The sequence below is a fragment of the Crinia signifera genome, chromosome 8 (assembly GCF_055691185.1).
Source record: "Crinia signifera chromosome 8, ASM5569118v1, whole genome shotgun sequence".
NCBI classification, from domain to species: Eukaryota; Metazoa; Chordata; class Amphibia; order Anura; family Myobatrachidae; genus Crinia; species Crinia signifera.
Genome location: NC_139224.1, coordinates 125367677 through 125392696, shown reverse-complemented (window position 1 = coordinate 125392696; position 25020 = coordinate 125367677). Strand labels below are relative to the sequence as shown.

Below are 25020 nucleotides of genomic sequence, written 5' to 3'. Positions count from 1 at the left end.
AGATCTGCAAATTTTTGCTCAACTTTGTGCAAATTTGGATTTGCCTGCCTAAGGCAAGCTCAATGAAATCCCCAATAAGCGCCAACATCAGGTTATAAGCGCAGGCCTTAAGGGCTACCAGAATAGACCCTGGTGAGTCCTTCAGTAGCGGTGAATTACTGCTGCTAATTGGATATCCCCAGTGTCTACTACTGTTTTGTATAACACTATACTTCCCAGACTGCTTGGCTAATGTTTGACATTTATTCGCTCTCATAAAACAACTGTTGCAGGCAATATAACTTATGTGGTACAAAGTTACCCTCTCTCTCCATGGTAATGCTTTCAGACAAGTCATAACACAATGCTGGTATAGCGATGCATCAAGCACAAGTTTTAGAAAGTAATATTTTTCCAATTGGAAATGCTGTAGAATTCATACAGCTGGTCTGCATCAATCTATTGATGCAGACCAGCTGCCAGGAAATCTATTGAGTATAGACAAATTGTCTTTCTATTTAGAGTTATAAGGGGAAAAATCTCTGTGTGAAAGACACAATGGCCCTTATTCTGGTTGGTGCGGTCAGAGCCGCACACGGGGCTCCGACCGCACAAACCAAGGGCCGCCCACCCGACGGATCGCCACGGCCGTCCGTACACGGACGGCTGGCGATCCGCACAAAAATGGTGGAGGCTACGCCTCCACCATGGTGGGAGCTGCCCCCTGCCTTCGATGGTCGACGACCATCGAAGGCAGGCCCGCACGCCGCGGCAGCTCCCGCAAGCTCAGACCACACGGACAATCGTCCGTGTGGGAGCTTGAAAGGGGGCTGAAAGCTGACATCCGGCGACGTCAGCTTTCCGCCCCCATGTCATGGTAATGAGGGCGTCATGCCCTCATTACCATGCATACGCCCCGCGTTTGCATGGGAACGCCCATGAAACGCGGGGCGTACACATAGGGTAATGAGGGGCTGAAGCCCCTCACGCCCCTATACGCCCCCTTTGCGGCGGACGAAATCCGTCTGCGGCGAAGGGGGCTGCACATGCGCAGAATGACCTCTGCGCATGTGCAGAACAAAAACATCGGCGGTACGGCCGCACGCGGGCCGTACCGAGCCGAGTAGAATAAGGGCCAATGTGCTGTTCTAAAATGGCACAAAGTTTACGCTGGCATCCATTTTCCTAACTACCACAACTCGTTGGTTACTGTGCAAATGGCAATCGGCAGACATCACTTTAAATGGATTCTGCGCATAAAGGTTTGATAAGCAGGTATAGTGGTCCACAGAAGACCACTGTCACCGTTCTTGCCACTATGTGAGAAAGCAAGGATTATACTCACGATAATACCTTTTCTTCGGAATACTTCATGGCAGCCATTACATTGGGTTTATCCCCTTCTCTCTCCCAATTAGACAGGTAGTTTTTTCCCCTAGGACCCAGCTCCTCCTCTTCCTCTTGCTATATAACCGAGCACCTCCCCTTAGACCATAGTCTTTTGAATGTCTCCGACTCGATCCTAGGGAAAAAACAAAAACAGGGAGGGCTAAAAAAAAATATGGGCTGCCATGAAGTATTCCGAAGAAAAGGTATTATCGTGAGTATAATCCTTGCTTTCTCCTTCATACTTCATGGCAGCCATTACATTGGGATGTACCAAAGCAGTAGGGCGGGATATACAATACCTCAAGCTAGCGCTTGTCTTAGGACCTCACTTCCGAAACGTGCTCCTGCCACATCCAGGGCATAATGCTTGGAAAACGTATGCAGAGATTTCCAAGTAGCAGCTTGACATATCTCACTGGCCGATACGTTCGCCTCTCTCGCCCATGAAACCGCCATTGCCCGTGTCGAGTGTGCCTTGATACCCTCCGGGACTGGACGTCCTACTTTCTTGTAGGTAAAGGAAATAACTTCTTTAAGCCATCATGAAATTGTCTGTTTCGCTGGAACGAATCCCTTCTTCGCACCTTGCGGAATCACAAACAAATTCTCTGTTTGCCTGAATGAAGCAGACCTATCCAAATAAATTTTAATGGCTCTGACCACATCTAATGAATGCAAATTTTCTTCTTTTTTATTTGAAGGATTGGGAAAAAAACAAGGTAAAATAATTTCCTGATTTAAATGAAAAAATGACACCACTTTTGGCAAAAAAGAATTTTTAGTCTTCAGGACTACTTTATCCGGAAATATCTTCAGATATTGCTCCTGAATGCACAGCGCCTGGAGCTCACTAACCCTTCTGGCTGAAGTGATTGCTACCAGAAACGCCACTTTCCATGTCAAAAACTTAAGGCTTGTTCTGTCCAATGGTTCGAATGGAGCCTCCATAAGTCCATTTAGCACCAAGTTAAGATCCCATTGAGGAACCAAAGAACGAATCCTCGGCCGGATCCTCTTGATGGCCTGACAGAACCTTTTTACCAGAGTATGATCTGCCAGCCTTTGGTCTAATAATACACTTAATGCTGAGATATGCACTTTCAGGGTAGAAACTGCTAAGCCCTTGTTGAAACCGTCACACAGAAACTGTAGAACATGAGAGATGGATGCCTTTGGAAACTGAAATTTGCCTTTAGACCAATTAGCAAATATCCTCCAGACTCTGTAATAGATGGCTGATGAAACCTTTTTTCTAGCCTGAAGAAGTATCTCTATCACTTCTGGGGATAGGTGCTTCTCCCTCAGTTGCTGCCTCTCAATTTCCACGCCGTCAACGATAAGCTCTGTGGATCTTGGCATCTGATTGGTCCCTGAGACAGAAGGTCTGATGACACTGGCAGAAACAGAGGTCCGGCTACCGCCATGCTCTCTAGCATCGGGAACCAAGCCCTTCTGGCCCAATATGGAAGAACTATCAGCACCTGACATCTCTCCGATCTGATCTTCCATAACACTCTGTGGATGAGAGAAAATGGTGGGAACACATAGGCTAGGGAATAGCTCCACTCCTGAGATAGGGCGTCGACTCCGCATGACCCGCGTGCTGGGTACCGTGAGAAGAACCGGGGAACCTTTTTGTTGACCGATGTCGCCATTAGGTCGATCTCTGGCGTGCCGAAGTTTTCTACTATGAGCTGGAAGACTGACTGCTTTAGTTCCCATTCGCCTGGAATTAATGTATTGCGACTCAAGAAGTCTGCTACTTGATTTTCTTCTCCTGGAATGTGCAAGGCTGTAATAGACATCAGATTTACTTCGGCCCACGACATTATGTTCTCTACCTCCTCCAACAACACCCGACTTCTTGTGCCTCCTTGACGGTTGATGTAAGAGACTGTCGTGACATTGTCTGAGAACACCCGCACATATGACCCCTTTATGTCGTCCGCGAAGAATTTTATCGCTTGCCACACTGCCCTCAACTCTCTGTGGTTTGAGGACCAGCTTTTTTCTTGCATTGACCACCTTCCTTGGCACGATCTTCCTACCCCATGCGCCCCCCAGCCTGAAGCGCTGGCATCTGTAGTTATCACTACAAATGACGGACTTTGTAGGGACCATCTTCTTTCTCTTAACAGATCGTAGCTCCACCAATTCAAGGAGACCTTTACTGCGTTTGGGATCCTTATTGCTTGATCTAGTGGCGTATGATCGCGTGAGAATCTCAGGAGAAACCATTGCAGTGGTCTCATTCTCCATCTTGCCCAAGGCGTAACTTCTACTGCTGAAGCCATCATACCGAGCAAACTCATTGCAGTTCTTAAGGGCACGCGGGGTTCGCTGTGAATAAGAGAAATCAGCTGCTGGACTTTCTCGCACCTTTTCTCTTAGAGCGCTATTTGGAAAGAGACGGTGTCTACCAGGATGCCTAGGAATTGAATCTTCCTTGACGGAGTGAGACGACTTTTTTCCCCAGTTGATCATCCAGCCGTGCCTTTGAAGAAACTCGATGGTGTAGTCTCTTGCTATTACACTTTCTTCCTCGGACTGTGCTGCTATCAAGATGTCGTCTAGATATGCCCACACCATCACCTTTTGCCTTCTTAGGCTTTCTATTAACACCACCAGAACCTTCGTGAAGACCCGAGGTGATGAGGTTAGCCCGAATGGCAGGCATGTGAACTGGAAATGTCTTTCGTTTATGGCAAACCTTAGATACTTTCTGTCGGCCGGAAAGATGGGAATATGAAAGTACGCATCCTTCAGGTCGATTGCTACCAGATAATCGTCCTTCCTGATTCCCATCAAGATCGACTTGGTTGTTTCCATATGAAACTTCTTTTTTCTTAGACGATCGTTCAGACTCCTCAAGTCGAGGATGGTTCTGAACCCGCCTGAGGCCTTGCTTATAACAAACAACCGGGAGTAATACCCCAGTCCTCTTTCTTTTAAAGGAACTTCCTCGACTGCATTTGTGCCGATCAGATCCTGCACGCTTAATTTCAACACCTCCTTTTCCGTTTCTGATAGGGGAAGATTGGAACTTGAAAACTTTGCCCACTTCGGCTTTAACAAAAATTCTAACCGGTATCCTTGAGATACTATCTCTAGGACCCATTTGCCTGAGACGTTCTGCTCCCAGACGTGAGCAAACTCCAACAGTCTTCCTGCTACTGGAATCCGCTCCATGGCGCCCCTGGCGTCACTGCTTCTGGGCTGTACTAGAGCTTTCGCCTCTCTTTTTAATGTACTGGCGAAAAAACGCCCGTGACGTACCTGACGCGTACTTGTCACGAAAAGGCCTACCCGGTCTGTAAGACCTGGCCTGTCTAAATGATTGCCTGTTGGAGTAGGCATTAAATCTACCCCTCCTGTCCTGGGGTAACCTGACCGATTTACCCCCCGACATTCTCTGAATCATTTGGTCAAGCTTACTTCCCAAGAGAAAAGCCCCCTCATACGGAAGTGTGGCCAGTTTATTTTTGGAGTGTGAATCCGCCGACCATGACTTCAGCCAGAGTGCCCTTCTGGCTACTACTCCTGAGGTCAAAGATTTGGCTGAAAAGTCCAGCATGTCTAGCGATGCCTCACATACATAATCTATGGCCATTTGTATCTGAGCCAGGCTCTTGCTCATATGATCTCGGGAGGTTTTATCCTGCATATCATCCTGCAGTGCCGCACACCATATGCGTAATGCCCGTGACAGCGAAGCTATGGCTACGCCTGCCTTCATGGACACAGAGGTAGATATATGCAAACGTTTCAGAGCACTCTCCATCCTCTTCTCCATAGGGTCCTTTAGGGAAGCCCCGTCTTCTAATGGAATGGTCGTGCGGGTAGTCACCTCAGACACAGATGCATCAATTTTGGGCACATTGCTCCATTTCAGAAAATCCTCATCTTCTAAGGGAAACATTTTCTCAACCCTTTTAAAGGACCCCACACGTTTGTCCACATTATTCCACTCTTTTATCAGAATGTCCTTGACCACCTTGTGGACCGGAAAGCACCTGCCTTTCCTTGACCTGTCTTCAAAAAGAGTGTCCAACTCCGTTTTAACCGGCTGCTTATAATTCAAGGTCTTATATACTGTAGGTTTTTCAACACCACCTCCACTAGACCTAAATCAAACAAACGCTCGTCTTCAATCACTTCTCCAGATTCGGCCGTGGAACCACCTGTGCCGTCATCAGAACCGGCCTCTACTGATCCAACATCATCGTCCACATCTAAACTGGTCTGAGACCTAGACCTTTTATTGCCAGAGTATTCCTTTTTAGAGACAAAATTCTTCTCCATCCATTCTCTAAGTTCTGAGATCTGGCTAGACACTGAAGCAGATTCTTTCTTCTGAAGACAACATTTGCATAATACATCCTCTCCAACAAACGACTTGTCACACTCAGGGCAAATCTTATCCAATCGCTTTTTAGCTGTCTTCTTTTTGGCCACAACAGGCACACTATAACAGAAGAAAAAGATAAACTAACTAACTGACTATCCAGCATAAAAAGTAGACCATAACCAGTCCTCACTGAGGACTTACCTGGGCAGCGGTGTGTTTACATTAGGAGAGGCTCCCTCCATATTGCAGCCGAGTCCCACAGAAGTAACCACGCAGACAAGAAGCAGCAGCGCCTGTCACACCGGCCAGGCGCTATATATACAGCTCTTCCGCCCTGTGGAACGCACGCGACCCGTCCTGGAACGCAGGCCGCGTGCTGACGCGTTGCATATGCGTCACGTCCTCCCCGCGCTTCTCACATGGGACGCCGAGTAAGGAAGCGCCGTACGCTTCCTGTCAGTGGAACGCACGCGGTCTGCCTATGCAACGCAGACCGCGCGCCGGAAGCTCGCCTCACTTCCCCTCCGGCGCCTGCTTCCCCATACCCGGAAACAGACGCCAGGCCCGGGAGAACACGCTGATGCCGCTGCACACATCTCCTAGTGCTCTGGACTCACCACACTCGCGCCATGGCTCCCGCACTAAGGCTTAGGTGAGTCCTCATACCTCCTTCTTGACACTGGGTTACAGGCTCCGCCAACCCACTCAGTTGAGCACAGATCCATGCCACCGGCTCCGGATCAAATATATAGGGTAAGGCACCGCCACCCCTCGCTGCCAGGTCTTTTTAATCAAGTCTTCTACTACACTACTCTAACTACCTGTTTACAGATAGAGGAGACAGGAAAAAGACTATGGTCTAAGGGGAGGTGCTCGGTTATATAGCAAGAGGAAGAGGAGGAGCTGGGTCCTAGGGGAAAAAAATAGGATTTTGGGTACCTACCGGTAAATCCTTTTCTCGTAGTCCATATGGGATACTGGGCTTCACTACTATGGGGATTGAGACCTCCGCAGGAGAGACAGGCACATAAAAAAACTTTCAGTGTGGGTGCACTGGCTCCTCCCCTCAATCTCCCTCCACTAGTCAGTTAATGCAAAAACTGTGCCGAAGGAGAGCATGTGAGGAGTATGTGATAATGTATTGTGGTGAGATTCATCCAGCACACCCAAACGAACAAAAAACATATAAGAGAGGTGAATCCTAACAACTTAAGAGGACACCTGTAACTAGAACAATCTATAGACATATTAATCCTATAGAAAACAAGGCAATAAGCCTTACCATAAAGTAGATCTGACAGCAGAAAAAGCCGCACTGAGGCGGGCTCCCAGTATCCCATATGGACTACGAGAAAAGGATTTACCGGTAGGTACCCAAAATCCTATTTTCTCTACCGTCCAATGGGATACTGGGCTTCACTACTATGGGGAGGTCCCAAAGCTACCAGAACGGGTGGGAACGTGCGGATTCTGCTGTAGAACCGCATTCCCGAACTGGGAATCCTCCCTGGCCAGGGTGTCAAACTTGTAGAACTTCACAAATGTGTGTTGCCCTGACCAAGTTGCGGCCCTGCATAGCTGCATTGCCGACACCCCTCGAGCAGCCGCCCAAGAGGTACCTACAGACCTGGTTGAATGAGCCTTTACTGAAAAAGGAAGCGACAAACCAGCTGATGCATAAGCCTGTTGTATAGTACATCTTATCCACCTGGCAATGGTACGCGTTGAAGCAGGTAAACCCTTCTTCTGCGCATCATAAAGCACAAACAGGCTGTCCGTCTTACGGATCCTAGCTGTGCGCTTGACATACCCCTTAAGGGTGAGGACGACATCCAAGGTATCCGGTATATCTGGGTGTGTCGCGCTAGAAGGAACCACAATAGGTTGGTTTAGGTGGAACCCTGACACCACCTTTGGAAGGAATTGTGGTCTAGTCCTGAGTTCCGCCCTATCGTTGTGGAACACAAGGTAAGGGCTCCGACAAGACAAGGCCCCGAGCTCGGACACCCTCCTGGCCGAAGCTAGCGCCAGCAGAACAACAGTCTTCCAAGTGAGGTGTCGCAGCTCAGACTCTTCCAGTGGAACAAACCGGGCTGATTTTAAGAAAGTAAGAACTACTTCCAAATCCCATGGTGCAGTGGGAGGCACAAAGGGGGGCTGAATCCTGAGCACCCCCTGTAAGAAGGTTTGCACTTCAGGCAAGGCCGCAATCTTTTTCTGAAAAAAACACAGATAGTGCGGAGATTTGGACCTTTAAGGAACCCAATCTGAGTCCCTTATCCAGGCCAGCCTGAAGGAAACGTAGCAGACTGTTTAATCGAAAACTGTCCGGAGGCAAGTCATTCTTCTCACACCAGGCAATATATCTGCGCCATATTACATGATAATGAGCAGCCGTAACCGGCTTCCTGGCTTTTATCATTGTAGTGACGACAGAGGGGTGGAGACCCTTGTGGACTAAGATCTGCCGCTCAACCTCCAGGCCGTTAAACGTAGCCGCTGTAAGTCCTGGAAGACGAACGGGCCCTGGAGGAGCAGGTCTTCTCTTAGGGGCAGACGCCACGGGTCTTCCACTAGCATGGCCTGAATGTCCCCGTACCAGGCCCTTCTTGGCCAGTCTGGTGCCACCAGTATGGCCTCCGTCCCCTGATGCCGGAGCCGCTTTAGCACCCGAGCCAACAATGGGAGAGGTGGGAAGAGGTACACCAATTGGAAATCCCAGGTCCAGGTGAGAGCGTCCACGGCTATCGCCCCTGGGTCTCTGGTCCGTGCACAGTACATTGCTACCTTGTGGTTCAATCGTGAAGCCATCAGGTCGATCTGAGGGAGCCCCCACAGATCCACTATGGCATTGAACACTTGAGTGTGAAGGCCCCACTCCCCCGGGTGAAGATCGTGACGACTCAGGAAGTCTGCCTCCCAATTGTCGACCCCCGGGATAAAGATGGCAGACAGGGCCTGGACATTCTGTTCCGCCCAGGACAGAATTTTTGACGCTTCTCTCATGCAGGGCATGCTCTTGGTACCACCCTGCCGATTTATATAGGCCACAGTGGTGGCATTGTCCGACTGGACCTGGATCGCCTTTCCCTGTAACAATGGAGCTGCCTGTAACAGGGCATAGTAGACCGCCCTCAACTCCAGCTTGTTGATATGAAGGCCTGACTCCAGTGGAGACCATCGACCCTGTAGGCGGACTCCCTGTGTCACAGCTCCCCAGCCCCTCAGGCTGGCGTCCGTGGTTACCAGAATCCAGTCCTGGATCTGAAACCGTCTGCCTGCCAACAAATTGGATGAATCTAGCCACCACTGTAGCGAGATCCTGGTTCTTGTTGCAAGGCCAATCCTTCTGCGCATATGCAGGGGGGAGCCGGACCATTTTGTCAGAATATCCAATTGAAAGGTCCTGGAATGGAAGCGGCCAAATTGTATTGCTTCGAATGAAGCCACCATCTTGCCTAGAAGCCGGAGGCAAAGATGGATCTGTACCAGAGGTGACTGCAGGACCTCCCTGACCAGCTGTTGTATTGCAGTGACTTTTTCCATCGGCAGAAAAACTTTTTGTTCTGATGTATCCAGGATCATGCCCAAGAAAACCATCCTCTGGGTTGGAACCAGCGATGATTTGGGCATGTTTAGGATCCACCCGTGGTCTCTTAGCACCTGTATGGACAGATTGAGAGCACTGCTTAAAGCCTCCGCCGACCCTGCTTTTATTAGCAGGTCGTCCAGGTAAGGCACTACATTCACCCTTCGGAGCCTGAGTAGTGACATCATTTCCGCCATTACCTTTGTGAAAACTCGCGGGGCTGTCGACAGGCCGAAAGGTAACGCCCGGAATTGGTAATGGTTGTTCCCCAAGGCAAACCTGAGATAGATTTGGTGTGGGGGCCAGATAGGAATGTGTAGATAGGCGTCTTTGACGTCTATAGAGGCCAGGAACTCCCCTCTTTCTAGGCTGGCGATCACAGAGCGCAAGGACTCCATCCTGAACTTGAACACGCGCAGGAAGGGGTTCAGTGACTTTAGATTCAGGATGGGTCTTACTGAGCCGTCTGGCTTAAATGTGGAAAAAACTCTGGAGCATCCAGAAGCACTGCCTCTCCTGAGGCACATTTTTCAAAACTGACTAGTGGAGGGAGATTGAGGGGAGGAGCCAGTGCACCCACACTGAAAGTTTTTTTATGTGCCTGTCTCTCCTGCGGAGGTCTCAATCCCCATAGTAGTGAAGCCCAGTATCCCATTGGACGGTAGAGAAACTACCTGTCTAATTGGGAGAGAGAAGGGGATAAACCCAATGTAATGGCTGCCATGAAGTATGAAGGAGAAAGACATACATTATTACGTTTAGCAATACTCCGTGTTCTAAATAATTATGGAATAATTGAATATTGAACGGTCCATATACATAGTGAAAGAGACAACCAATTTGGGTACATTGCCAGTATCATTTAATAAGTATCATGTCAAGGATTCCAATTCACAGCATAAGATAGCCTGAAACAATTGAACACACTACAATGTCTCATAGGGTCCAAACTTTTGGCCAAGGATCGGTTATAACTGCATATGTGTAGATATCCTGAAAAAAGATGGGGGAGGGGGAGATTACTCAGCAAAGCAGCTGAATCTGCCTGTACATGGTACAGACATGGATTCATTTGACTGATTGGTTTAATAATCCAAAATATACTGTATAACCTTTTTTCTCTCAAAGTGAAATATGCAATGTATCTAAACACTATCTGTTTTGAGGCATGGCAAGGCAACTTGGTGCTGGGCTGGTCAATGAGGTTTACAGGGATGTGCCTGTTTTCTCTAATACTGTATACTGATTATCTATTTAAAACTATACTTAAGTGCTATAGTGCAGGTAATATGCTCCACTGGGATGTGAAATTTAAGAAAGGTGTTGCTAGCATGTAAGGGAAATTGAAGTGGAGAAAGAAAGGTTAACCCTTTGCAGTCCAAATTTGTTTTGGGCAATTCAAATATGCAAAAAGAATAGAAATAGACCCTCAACCAGCGCTAATGTATGGTAAATGCAAAAACTTCCCTTATAGGGTTTTTTTTCCTTTATGCAATTTCTCTCCCTTGGGTTTCACAAGAACGTCTCCACATCAACAAGCCTCAGTTGAAGATATATGTGAAAATACAAACATAGGAATATCATCGCATAAAACTGTATTTAATTTTCACAATAATTAAAACATGGGGGTACAATGTTAAAAAAGTTTCCACAACATCCGGGTAAGCATACAAAGTACACTGGGCTGTAAGCTTAGGCCTGGAAAGGTGGATTACCAGATGGATTGGAACTGTTGGCGAAAACAGTTCAAACAGACATATGAAAAGTCACATACGGATCCCGGGTCACGCAAGTGGTCTCACGGTCAGTAGGTAATCTCCTCTCCTGGGCGTCTGCCTGGCCCGTGTCCACCAATGCGTTTCGGATCCTTCTCTGGATTCTTTATCAAGGATCCGAAACGCGTTGGTGGACACGGGCCAGGCAGAAGCCCAGGAGAGGAGATTACCTACTGACCGTGAGAGCACTTGCGTGACCCGGGATCCGTATGTGACTTTTCATATGTCTGTTTGAACTGTTTTCGCCAACAGTTCCAATCCATCTGGTAATCCACCTTTCCAGGCCTAAGCTTACAGCCCAGTGTACTTTGTATGCTTACCCGGATGTTGTGGAAACTTTTTTAACATTGTACCCCCATGTTTTAATTATTGTGAAAATTAAATACAGTTTTATGCGATGATATTCCTATGTTTGTATTTTCACATATATCTTCAACTGAGGCTTGTTGATGTGGAGTCGTTCTTGTGAAACCCAAGGGAGAGAAATTGCATAAAGGAAAAAAAAAACCTATAAGGGAAGTTTTTGCATTTACCATACATTAGCGCTGGTTGAAGGTCTATTTCTATTCTTTTTGCATGTCATTGTTCCTTCCGGGTAAAGAAGAAATACCCTTGAGATAGTACTATCCCAGCAGCTTTTCTGCACACTGTGGTGTATACCAATATTGTTGCATTTGGGCAATTCAAACAGTCTGGTTTAAATTAACCGTAATTTTAAACTTTTTTTTATTCAAAGATGGTCTATATTGAACGCTGAACGATGATAATGTTCTTATTTTAAAGCTGCTCACCGTTGGATCTGCTATTAGCGCTAGGGCTGTTGAGCCTGACTAGGCGTTGGACCTGAAAGGGTTAAAAGGACCTTTTTTGCTAAATCATAAAAGCTGGAAATTATGTGTCAGCCTAATATTTCACAAAATGTATTTTTTTTATGAGAGACATTTAATTTGGGCTACTTTAAAAAGTTGCTTTTGTTGCTACATACAGTAAGACCCCGTCATCCGCTTATTGCTAGTCAGGAACGACTGCAATGCTGCAGAAAAAAAAGTGGGAGGGATGGGAGGGTAAAGGTGCTTTAGGGGATAGTTGCTGCCCATCTTCACTAAAAGGGTTTATCCCAGAAAACAAGCGTGTGGAAGAAAGAAGTGCAGTAAAGAGAAATGGCGTTACCTTTACTGGACAGTGGGAATTTCTGCTGAGATAAGAGAAGGTCAAATTTATACATATCCAAGACGTATGTTGTTTAGTTCCCTTTTGATCGCATTTTCTCAGAATTAAGGTTTATTCATGGGACCATGAAAATTAAAGATGTATAAACCACAGTGTGTAGAACAACTTATATATAGTACGGGGGGGGGGGGGGGGGGCAGTACGGATGGTGTAATGGTTAGCATTACTGCCTCACAGCGCTCTGAAGTCATGGGTTCAATTCCCCCCATGGCTCTAACTGTGTGGAGTTTGTATATTCTCTCCGTACTTGCGTGGGTTTCCTCCAGGTACTTTGGTTTCCTCCCACAATCCATAAATATACTGGTAGGCTAATTGGCTCAAAACAAAAATTAACCCTAGAATGTCTGTGTGTGCGTGTATATGTGGTAGGGAATATAGATTGTAAGCGCCACTGGGGCAGGGACTGATGTGAATGTTCAAATATTCTCTGTAAAGTGCTGCGGAATATGTATGCGCTAAATAAGAAACTGGTAATAAATAAATAATGATTTGCATCACCTCTATCTTACTGCACTGCAAATATCTACGTTTGTCTCTCCACTCTGCCCACATCACTGGAATGTGGGGGATCTGCAACAACTGGAGTCGCCCACCAGGGCTGTCTTAACAGTATTGTGGAACCTGGGCAAAGCTATGAACTGGGGCCCCAACCATTAACAGAAATGTAGCAAAATATTGCTGATTTTATAATTCACAATTAAGTTATCGCAAATCTACAACAGCAGTTACATCTCTATTGTGCTAACAGCTTGCTATATAGAGAAGCACTTGCATGATATAGATGGTAAGAGTAGCGGAAACAATTATTATGGCTCGGGTTGGAAAATCTAGTAGTTTCTTTATGATTAAAAAAAAAAGATATCCACTGGAATTCTGGAAAAGATCAGGGCAAAATCCTCTTTAGACCTAGTTAGTTTTCTAATGGAGGAGGTGGCATATCTCACTTACACTTAAATATGAAGCTTTTTATACAGCAAAGTATCGCCGATTTTATTGCGTGGGTGCCGGGCGGCCTCCCGACAGTCGGTATTCCGACGGTCAGTAGACCAACATCGGAACTGGAAATGTTAAAAGCCTGAAAGTCCCCCATAGAGGGAGAATAGAACGTGTGGTGAGTGCATCGAGCACCCAAGCCTTCAGCGTAACGAGCGCAGATAGCCTGCAAGGGGCTTCATAGCACTCACCCCGCTGTTGGAGTCCCGGCAGTACAGCTGTTAATTCCACTCGGATAAATGATTGCTAAAGTCACAGTGCAGGTGACTGGGAAAGGTGAGTATTTGACATGTAACCATGTGACATGTAACCATGTGATGTAACACCGGTTGAGGCACATGATATTTATTTAGAGTACTAAACACAGAATTCTTCTGTTGCTTATACCACAGCACTAATGGGAACCGAAGAATATTGCACTCACAAAAAGCAGCATCCTTATGTTTGCATTCTAACAGGACATCATATTATGAAGTGCGCATTAAATGAAGGATTATTGAAAAATATATACTTGAAATACATTTATGATAAACATTAGAAATAAATGTTTCATAAGTTCATTAGACTTACAGTATTAGGATGTCGGTTAATGTAATGTGGTAGAAATGAATAACCATTGTAGTTCCATTAGTGAATTGTGAACAAATGCAAATAAATAAAACAAGAAAGTATGGATCTGCAATTATCAAGATATAGAAATATAGAATCACTAGAAACTGGCAAATCAAAATAAAATTGTCAAACACACTTATGAGGAATACTTTAGAAACGATAGCCTCAAAGTCCCAGATCAGACAGTGGTGAGCTGAAATCTCAAACTATGTATATGGTGAATGCGGATATCCCAAATATCTCTTTACATAGGCACAGTCTAATGGTGCCCATACACGGTGCGTTTTGGTCATGTGATGAACACTCCCACACACATCACAAAGATCAAGGCTGATCATGCCAAACACTACTTGGAATGCCAGGTTACTTCTTACGTCAGGTATCTTTTTTGCCGAAGATGCATCGTAGTTGCAACACAATGCGACTAGGACACCAGGCCTAATTCAGACCTGTTGGCAAGGCTGCACTTTTTGCAGATGGCCAAAACCCTGCTGCATTGCAGGTGGGGCAGATGTAACATGTGCAGAGGGTGTTATGGTGCCCAGGGTAAGATGTGTGCAATTTGAGCTATACAATATGTACTATGCGATTTGAACTTTATACACTGCTCCTCTTAGAGCGGCTCCGGCGCGACTATCGCCATTGCCGTCCAGCACCTTGCACCAGGAAGGGACTGCACGCACGAGAGGCACGCTCCGTTCGCAGCTGTGCACACAGGGGGATAATCACTCCCCATCAAATGATTGTCCCCCTGCTCGCAGCGTGGGGAGAAGGATGCCATTGCTGACATCAGCGGCCCCCCTCCCAAAGGCCGGGGAACACCTGCAATTTCTGGGACAATCCAGGAAATCGTCGGTGTTATGCCCCAAAACACCAGGCGCCTGTCAATCACCTTGGATGTGGCCAGCAAAGACTAGTCTTTGCATGATCCATTCTCAAGGGGAACCCACGCATGAACACAGTGTACCCTGTCAATCAGGCAGCAGCAGAGGGGAATGATGGGTGAGATCACAAGGCCCGTTCTGAACCAATGGTGTTTTGATAGAGGAGGCCCTGCAATTTCTCATGTGCAAAATGCTCAGAAAATGTCCACTGCGCCATCTTCCAAACTCATTTCTACATTGCTGCTCAATTCAGCGCAGGACTGTGGTTGGGTAGAGATTTAAGACAAGGGTGCAGCTTGTGTGGTGTTGACCCCCCCACTCCTTTCCCCTTGACTCATAGACACATTACAAATATGCCAGTGTTCAGAACTGAACTTGTGCCAACGCAAATTACTTATAATGAGAAATTAATTGCTGGGGGATTTTTATGCATGCATCTTTTAATTAGGCCCTCAAGCCCTGTACACATTAAGGGCCTGATTCTGGTTGATGCTCCCATGTGAATTTGCACGGGAGCGCAATGTTTTTATTCTGCGCATGTGCATTTGCTGTGTGCGAGCGGGCACCGTGAATAGAGTGTTTGCCTGGTGCTCGAACACAACAGTGCAGGCGGGGGGCATGGGGCAGCCTGCTGGGGGGTGCGCACATGGGAATGTCCAGCAGTTTATGGTCCTTCCCATGAAAATGCTGGGTGTTCTCATGGTAATGCCCTGATTACGCGGGTGCTGTGGGCGGGCAGCTGACATCACTGGATGTCAGCTGTCCGCCCTGTCCTCCTACAGGACACACCCAAAGCTATGACACCTGAGAGTGTCTTCGTTTTGAGTGTACGCTCCACATTATTTGATGGTCAGCGACCATCAAATGATGTGGTCCTTGCCCCATACGTTGCGAATGAATGTTTATGCTAAACATCCATCCGCAGCCGTGCAGGCGTTCACCCATGCCAAGGGGGACGGGCGGCAATGCGAGCGGGCTTAAAACTAGAATAAGGTCATTAGTGAGCCCTGCTGCCCCCAATTCAGACTCTCATTCAGACGTTGTTGCACTATGGTCTTCCTGTTTTTGAGTTTCTTTTAGATCTAAAGAGACTTCCATTGAAATATTATATTTACTGTGTAAGTGATATATTTATTTCATTTGTGTGTAACTCGCCAGTGGATTTACATACAATTCTGTGTGATTGGCCAATATCAGCCACAGTGGGGACCCAGTATCGGCAAGTGCATACACACTTGCCAATGCCAGCGCGTGGGAGCAACAGTGGGGGAGCGGGGGTCGTGCTGGAGCATGGCCATCATTAACAATGCCATCATGTACAGACAAGGGGGAGAGTCAAACGATCCACGGGACCGTGCATCATAAATTATATTGAGTGTACACACCAAAAAAGAAAGTAAAAGATATCACTAATGGTGTGTGCACACGGCAGGATATGCAGTGAGATGCGAGTTCCGATACGATCAGATCTCACGGCATGCAGAGGGACAATTTGGACTATATAGTGCAGATCTGCACTATATAGTGTTGCCTGCCCTCTCTATTTCACTGCCGATTTGCGCTCACATGGAAGCGCATCGGCAGCGCACCGGGCTCGCAACCCCCAAAAAAGCATGCGATATGGCTTCCGATGTTCACTATATTGGCAACATCTGAAGCCATATCGCCTAGTGTGTACACACTATAAGAGCCCTTCTGAGCGATATCTGTAACTTTCTTGTCTAGCCTTAGTTACACACAACACACAAGTATCATACATCAAATTAACCAGCAGTTTCCTCGGAGGATGCCGATTCCGGTAAGCATATACACTTACCTATGGGTAGCTCAATATGGCTGGCCACGCATTAAAACCGGGTCCGACCAGTTGTGACGTCATTGTCAGCAATTGCTGCAACAAGCATAGGGAGAAGTCGGCAGGTTGGCCGTAGACACGCGGATATATCAGCATGACATCCTGCACAGACATATATTCTGTGCACACAGACAGATGCGCTATGCCATTCATCGGTAGACTAAAGGAATCCATCCATTAGTGAAAAATATATCACCAATTAGTTGGATCGGTAGTTCTGTATCTTTTAGGCCACCGCTTAACTTAGGTACTGGGTCCACGCCACCATGTATTACCTTTAGTAAAGTTGTGGCGAGCGAAGCAAGCAACCGAGCCCGAAGCGTGGCAAGTGAAGCAATGGTAGTTACGTAGCTGTTAGCGTAAGTGGCATAGCGGTGGCCGCAAAGATGAGGAACTACCGTGTGATCCTTTTTTCCTCTACATATGGCCAGCGGTTTAAACCATAGACTGACTCATCCTAGACAGTCATATGGTCGACCACTAATGGCCGACAGGGTCAAACGGTCAACATGAAAAAGGTTGACCTGGTCAAAAGGTCGACATGAGTTTTTAATTTTTTGAGGGTGTCTATGTCGACATGGACACTGTCTAAGTGTACCGCTGCGCTCGCCATGCTTCGGGCTCGGTGCCTCCCTGCGCTCTGCACACTTTTTTATTCTTCCTCCACGCCCTAGTGCAGTGTTAGCCAACTACAAGACTTCACGCGAGTCCTGCATTTTGGTACTTGAATAGGATTTATCACAGGTGATCTGTACAAATGCACTGCGATGTGCACCTAGTTACATGCTATTGCAAAAGATAGTCATGGCAGCCAGTGTTATCTACAACTTCGATACGATGAGCATGGGAACATGCCTCGCATCTCAATCACAGGAAAGGGACATGGGGTATGGGTAAAAACCGGACCAGGACAAAACCCCTGGACCGCCGGACCAGACATCAAACTCTGCATTTTGGAGCTTGTAGCGTCCGGTCCGGGGGATGTCCTGTCCGGGGGTGTCCTGTCTGGGGGTTCTGCCTGTGACACCTGTCACCAGGTAGAGGAGGAGGGGTAGAATAAAGTCTCCCTGTATGGTCTGGGCATGTAGCAAAAACCGGACGGTCCGGACCACAGGGGGAGGCTGTAATCTCCCCTTCCCCATGTCCCTGATGATAGCTATCACAGGGACCCCCCCGGACAAGACACCCCCCGAACAGGACACCCCCTGGACAAGACCCTATAAGCTCCGGACTGCAGATTTTGATGTCCTGTCCGGCGATCCGGAGTCTAGTCCGGTCCGGTTTTTACATAGTCCCAGGGACATGCGATGTTTCACTTTTCATACGATCCGTTAAAACAATTTGTCAGAATCAAAAGTAAAATGCCCATATATTGCACTAGTGGATGGGGGCCATAAGCGGCATATCGCCTTTTGTGTGCCCAGCCTAAGGAAGAACTGGTTGATATAAGGTCTGGGTATCTTTCTAAGACATCATTCACTGGAGACGTTATGAAACATGTATTTGCCTGGAGATTATCTATATTTTTATTTGTAAAATTACCGTAAAAATATATTTAATACAGGGTTGACCCTCTTCTTCAGGGAGAAAATGCTCTGTTTCCGGACTTCCCTGTTAATGTAGGGGACTATGTAAAATCCGGACCCGGACTAATCTCCGGACTGCCGGACAGGACATCAAAATCTGCAGTCCGGATAGGGTTACCACCTCATCCCTTTAATTCCAGACACATATTAATTACACAGGTTCTGTGGCAGTTTAAAACCAAGTGAAATGGAATCTTGAAGTCAGCCAGCCACAGAACCTGTGTAATTAATATGTGTCCGGAATTAAAGGGATGAGGTGGTAACCCTAAGTCCGGAGCTTGTAGGGTCCGGTCCGGGGGGTGTCATGTCCAGGGGGGTCCCTGTGATAGCTATCACCAGGGACATGGGGGAGGGGAGATGGTACTCTTTACCTAGAACGGCATCGCATGTACATCGCATGCCATTATAATGGCATGCGATGCGACCGATGCCCGCGATTTTACATAGAAATGCATGTTAACATGTAAATCGCGTCGATCGCATAGCATGCGGCCAAAAAAATCGCATACGATGCGACCGACGCGATTACCGCGATTTTACATAGGGAACAATGTTAAATGGCCCAATTGACCCGATTTTACATAGGGAACAATGTTAAATGGCCCTCAGACCATAAATAGCCACCCTGAAGTGTGAAATGGCCCCCCCAATTGTTAACGCCACCCCAAGATCAACGTCAACCCGAAGCGTGGCGAGCGCAGCGAGCCCGCGAGGTACGCGTCCTCCGACCTTTTCATACCCCCACTATCCACGTCGGCTTGGAGTTGAGAATAGAAAGTGTGGCGAGCGCAGCAAGCCACTCGCCACGCTTCGGGCTCGGTGGCTCGCTGCGCTCGCCACACTTTATATTCTCAACTCCACGCCGACGTGGATAGTGGGGGTATGAAAAGGTCGGAGGACGCGTACCGCCGCTTCGGGTTGACGTTGATCGCGGGGTGGCGTTAACAATTGGGGGGGCCATTTCACACTTCAGGGTGGCTATTTATGGTCTGAGGGCCATTTAACATTGTTCCCTATGTAAAATCGGGTCAATTGGGCCATTTAACATTGTTCCCTATGTAAAATCGCGGTAATCGCGTCGATCGCATCGCATGCGATTTTTTGGTCGCATGCGATGCGGCCGACGCGATTTTTTACCTTGCGATGCCTAAGATCAAAATCGTGGGCGCCGTTCTAGGTAAAGAGTACCGGGGAGATTACAGCCTCCACGTGTGGTCCGGAACGTCCGGTTTTTGCTACATGCCCGGACCATACAGGGAGGCTTTATTCTACCGCTCCTCCTCTACCTGGTGACAGGTAGCCCCCCCGGACAGGACACCCCTGCCATCACCTGTGGGGAGCTAGGTAATTGATAAGAAATGTGTTTCACCACAGGTGCTGGCAATCCTACATTACCAGGGACGTCCAGGAACAGAGCATTTTCTCCCTGAAGGATAGGGTCAGGTAGGCAACCATGATTTAATATAATAAACGACCAAAAAACATCCATTGGTCCTGAATAAATAAAACAAAACAAATAATCACTAATAATAACAATATTGATTAAAAAAAAAATGGATTCCCAAAACATAATTGAATAGGCAAACATTGTGTGATCACTATGGCGGGCAGAAACGAGCAGGGCATGAAGGCAGTATGATCACTGTGTGGCCAGTTACAAATGACATAGCTATGGGATGCACCCCATGCGTACTCCCATAGCCCTGGGCGTTACTTACTGCTGACGCAGCGACGCTCTTCACAGACGCTTTATGACAGAGCCGGCCGCTGCGTCCTTCTGTCCCGCTAACTTCTATCACAGCGGCATGGGGAGGAAAGGGAGGACACGGACGGGACATCACATACCGGTCAGTAGCGCACATACGGCGGAGTACAGGACATCTGATTGGAGGGCTTGTTTGAGTGAAAACTTGATCAGCCAATAGAAGTTCTAAACTCCGTCCCGCTCTCCCGACGGGATTGGATGACTGTTGTCTCCCAAGTTCCCGCACGCTGACTGACAGGACTGAAGGCCAATAGGATGACACGATAACAGCGGTGCGAGCCGCCATTGGCTGTTCTCTGTGGCTGTGCAGTGCATCTTTGAGGGAGGAGGAAGAAGCAGCTGAGCTGACACTGACAGAGGCCAACAAAAGAGGGAGATGATGGGGTAGATGTGAGCTGAGCCATGTAAGTGCCATAGGTGTGTCTGTCAGTGTCCCTATGCTGTGCTGGCCGTATACATACCTCGTCTCTTGCTTAGGGGCTGATGAAGGATTGGGGGAGGGGGGTACACATTGTCATTACTCCCACATAACGGTGCGCACTGTAAGCGCCCTGACAATTGGCAGTGTGCTACATACAGTTATTATTACATAGTGCCAGCAGCACCCTGCACTTGTAGGCATGCACATGCTACAGGGCTGGGGAGTAAGACACAGCAGTGACAGAGCCCTGCTCACAGGAGTATAATCTATGGGGGAAGAGAAGTTTGATGGCAGGTATGGGTGAAGCTATATTGCAATGGGCAGGTGCTTAGGTAGGTTGGTTGGGGCTATACAGTAGGTAAATCATACTTGCTGACTTTATAGAAAGCCCCCTTCCAGAAGGGGCAGAGCGGGGGCAGGTAAGTCCCAGGTGCAGGGTGCCACCGCTGTGCTATGTGGCTCTGCCCTGCTGTACCAATTCAAGATTTGTATCTTATTATAGTGATGGGTGGAACAATGACCTATGCAAAGAATGGTATTAGGATAGCTGACAATGTCTGTGCCGACAGCATAGGGTCGACATACATAGGTCAACATGGTCAATCGGTTGTCACAAGCAAAAGGTTATTACCCTGCCCACCCCCCGCACCGATGTGTACCCAGTGTTCGCGAAAACCACCCAAAAAAGTGGGTCCCGGGGACCCTTCACTTCTAAAAATTGGGGTCCTACCTGACCTTTTCTGGGTCCCAACGGAATAAATCCCCCTCTCCCCAGCATGGCACATGTGGGTCGGGGGGGGGGGGGGCGGGTATCAATTGGCCCACTCGCATAAAATACATATATACTAGAAACTATATAAACCTGAAAACTAAACAAGTCACAAGCACACATACAACACAGAATCAGAAATTAAATAAATTAAATAATGTCCATATCAATCCACACAGCTGTAGTACAGAAAGCTTCATTACATACCTCCCAACTTTGGTAGTTCAGAAGTCGGGACGCTGCTGCTGCGCGCCGAAGGCGCGTTGAAATTTTCAGGGGGGCGTGGCCTATACTCGCGGCTCCCCCGTGAGGCCACGCCCCCATTTTGCCGCTATGGGGGCATGACCCAGAGGCTCTGTGAGCCTCTAGCCATGCCCCCAGCCCCCTGGCTGCGGGAATAGACGCTGTGCGCATGCGCACAGCGTTTATTCCCCGCTGCTTAGCAGCTGACAGGGGGGACTCCCAACAGCCCCCCCACACCGCGGGACACTGCCGCCCGCGGGTGGGACAGCGGGACAGGCCCTGACAATCGGGACTGTCACGATAAAATCGGGACTGTTGGGAGGTTGGGAGGTATGTCATTATACACCTTCAGTTTTCTCTCAACACAAAAGTACTAGAAAAGCATAAGCACACAGCAGGTTACATACAGTAGGACAAGCCCTTTACACTCCCAGCATATATGTGCCATTTATACATACAGTCCACATTGCCCAATTGTCTGCTATAGCCCCATTACACAGCAGTCTTCCATAGCCCCACTATACAACACATGGTACCCGGTGGTCTGCCATAGTCCCACCACACAGCCCATTTTAGCCTGAGGTCTTCCATAGCCCCATTACATAGCCCCCACTACCCTGAGGTCTGACATAACCCCAGTAAACAGCCCACATTAACGTCAGGTCGGCTATAGCCCCATTACACCTCCGCCTCCCCATATAAAATGACACATGAAGTATTATGGGGGTAACCTGATAACTCCACTTCTAATCACATATAGCCCATGGCAGTGACCTATCAGGCTATCCCGCGCCCAGCCTGCAGCGCTCATTCAAACAGCGCGGCCTCCCTCACACCCAGTAGTCCTCTCCCATCATTGCTGGTGCCCAGCCTCCTCTCTGCGCGGGGCCTCTTGTTCCGTCCACCACCCCGCCCGTGCACACAGCCGCAGCCCGGGCTGAATGTGAGACTCACCCATGTTGCTTGCAGTGCTGTGCAGCCGTTACTCGTCTCCGTGCTCTCCCTCTGTCTGTCTCACTGACACAGCCCCGGGACGCTGCTGTACGCGCTACGTCTACGGACAGCCAGAAGGAAGCGGCGACTTCTGCCCACACTCTGATGTCACAGTATGGGAGGGGCACTCTGGCCTTAGGTGATCGGCTCCTCGCTTCCAGAGTGGGAGGTTAGTGGGCGAGGTTCTTCAGCCCACACTGCAGCATCACAAGAGACGCAGTGACAGCCAGACACAGCGTCGGCTCACAGGTTCAGCACAGCGCGTCCTCGAGGACCCCTTTAGTTTTAAAAACTGAGTCCCCGGGGACTGGTTTAGGGTAAAATACGCGCTATAGCGCATTTTTGCGAACCCTGTGTACCCACCAGCAACTATTCGTTATTTTTCTGTTAACAGGCTTGCCAAGATAATTTTTGCTTCAAACCTCTTATGGCGGCAAGCAGATATGTGCGGAAAGTGGCCCTTTTGGGCACCCATATGGCACTTCTCGTTACACCAAGTACTTTAGTTTAAATTTACCGTAGCTTTTTTCTTTTTTCCCCAGCTAAACCCAATACTTCTGGGCACACTTAATGCACAAAAACAATGAGTGTCCAAATAATTACATACTGTCCCAAAAGGTGATCGGCAATTATGGGGAACAATTGAATTGCCGTCTGCATGAGGAAACCAGAGCACTCAGAGGAAATTCGCACAAATCCAGGGAGAATCGAACCCATGACCCAAGTAGTGTGATGCACCAATACTAACCACTGTGCCATCATAAGCCCCGTACACAGCCCCCGACCCTTCTGAGCGATAACTTTTAAAATAAAATCAGATAGTGTGTATGGGGCTTAACTCTGCTCTCACTTATTAGCTTGGGGGTAATTCAGACCTGCTTGCTAGGCTGCATAATTTCGGAGCCTAGCAAGCGGGTTAATGCTGCCCTGCTAAACACAAACCCCACCAGCAAGTTTCCCTCGGTATGCTGCGAGCAGATGTGTACGCTTGTATGATTTGATGGTTCCTCACCATCAAATAACTTTTCCTCTGTTCGCAACTGAAAGGTAGCCCAGGACTTACTTTTCTGCTGCACGTATTTGTCCAAATTGGGGGGAGTCATCCACCAACTACTAGCAGGCGGGAAAATGCCTGTGTTCCCTGGGGCCCGCCCATCATTTCTATGGGCGTGCCCACCGTTTTTGTGGGCACACCCATGAAATACCCGGTGTCCACCCTGGAACGCCTCCTGCCTGTGAATCATTCGCCGGGGCGCGCGCTGCCAGAAAATATTGCCGAAGGTGCTCACAGCAGGGGTCTGCACATGCGCAGTCCCCACCATCCAGAAGGGAACGAATTTGGACCTGTACGAGAAGGTCTGAATCGGACCCAATATTTATTTTACCCCATATTAATACGCCGTAAGATCTGATCCGTGCAAACTGAAGTTTTAGCATTATGTTCTGTTTTAGTGCTATGCGAATATGAATAGTTAATAGTTGCCATTTTGTGTCAACATCAGTGGTGTAATTGTAGTAATGCCCCCTGTGTTAGCCCTGACACTCGTGCAGCTGTACAGACTGCAGACTGCATGCTGGCACAATGCACCATGCTAGCCAGATGGAATAGCGGAGGGACTGATGGTTCTACACCCCAGAGCCCTTTGGTCTGTGCAATTCAATTGCTGCTCCGTTCGGCAGCAAGCTGTTGCCGTTGCTGGTATTTCAGCTTTCCGCCATTTTACGCAGCTAAGCTTGGTCGATTTGGGCGCAAAAAAAAAAAACAATTGAATCGCTCCTCGTGCTCTCCCATCAGTGTGAAAAGGAGATTGGGCGCATAGCCGGCATGATAAATAATTTAATTTCTCCATATATGTAAAAATATATAGCTACACGGGCTGATAAACGTTTTAAATTCACTCTCCTCAGCCTGTGTCAGAGCACCTGGCCTGTGGCATTTATTTGGTCATAGAAATATTTAGTGAGTTCTATACACTCGTTCCCTGTAGTGATACATTGTCCCATAAATCTTCCTTCGAGTTTGCTTCTACAAACAACATAAGAAGACAGTCACCTAACTAATGATGGATACCTAAACAAGAACCTCAATATTGTGAAGTCCACATTCTATACTGTATGTAAGATGCAAAGCAGAGACTCCTGTCTGGGTACCCACCAACTGATGTCTCTGCAGGTTTGCTACATGTTTCAGAATGAAATTTGTTTTAAAAAATAAATAAAATTTATCTAGGGGATCAAGTCCAATGTTTAAAGGCCATAGGCCCTAGGAAGGTCATTCTAGTTCATTTAAATCTTTGCGAATTCGCAAATTATTTCGTCCCCTCACGCACGTTGCGAAGGGATGTTTACACAAAACATACATTCGCATGCCTGTTGGTGAAATGTGCGTGCGGGCAGCAGTCGTTGTTTAGTTTACTTGCAAAGCAGCAAATTTCGCAGCTTTGTGAGTCAACCAGAATGAGGGCTTAGGTGATTTTGCGCTCAAAGTAGCTCAATTTTCCAGTTTTAAGCTACTTTGAGCTCAAAATATCCTAGCACTGATGCACGCTACTGTATCATTGCCTGCCGCTGCTGTCTGTCGCCCTATAT

At 47.8% G+C, this 25020-nt stretch overlaps 2 protein-coding genes across 6 annotated transcripts in view; one reads left to right on the top strand and one right to left on the bottom strand.

Moving 5' to 3' along the window:
• KYAT3 (kynurenine aminotransferase 3) overlaps nucleotides 1-20201 on the bottom strand; it is a 55116-nt gene extending 34915 nt beyond the window's left edge. Inside the window, exon 1 of one of the 4 annotated variants that reach the window (XM_083157140.1) lies at nucleotides 20086-20201. Coding sequence is in view for 1 of the 4 variants with exons in the window: in XM_083157138.1 (XP_083013264.1) it covers nucleotides 19959-20078 (120 nt within the window). In the remaining 3 variants the exon portion in view is untranslated. Of the gene's footprint in view, nucleotides 1-19958 lie in introns of all 4 variants that reach the window. The other 3 variants (XM_083157142.1, XM_083157139.1, XM_083157138.1) reach the window with 3 other exon arrangements.
• Nucleotides 20186-25020, top strand: part of LRRC8B (leucine rich repeat containing 8 VRAC subunit B) — a 31683-nt gene continuing 26848 nt past the window's right edge. The window contains exon 1 of one of the 2 annotated variants that reach the window (XM_083157137.1): nucleotides 20186-20409. The gene's annotated coding sequence lies outside the window, so the exon portion shown is untranslated. The remainder of the gene's footprint in view (nucleotides 20410-25020) is intronic. The other variant, XM_083157136.1, reaches the window with a different exon arrangement.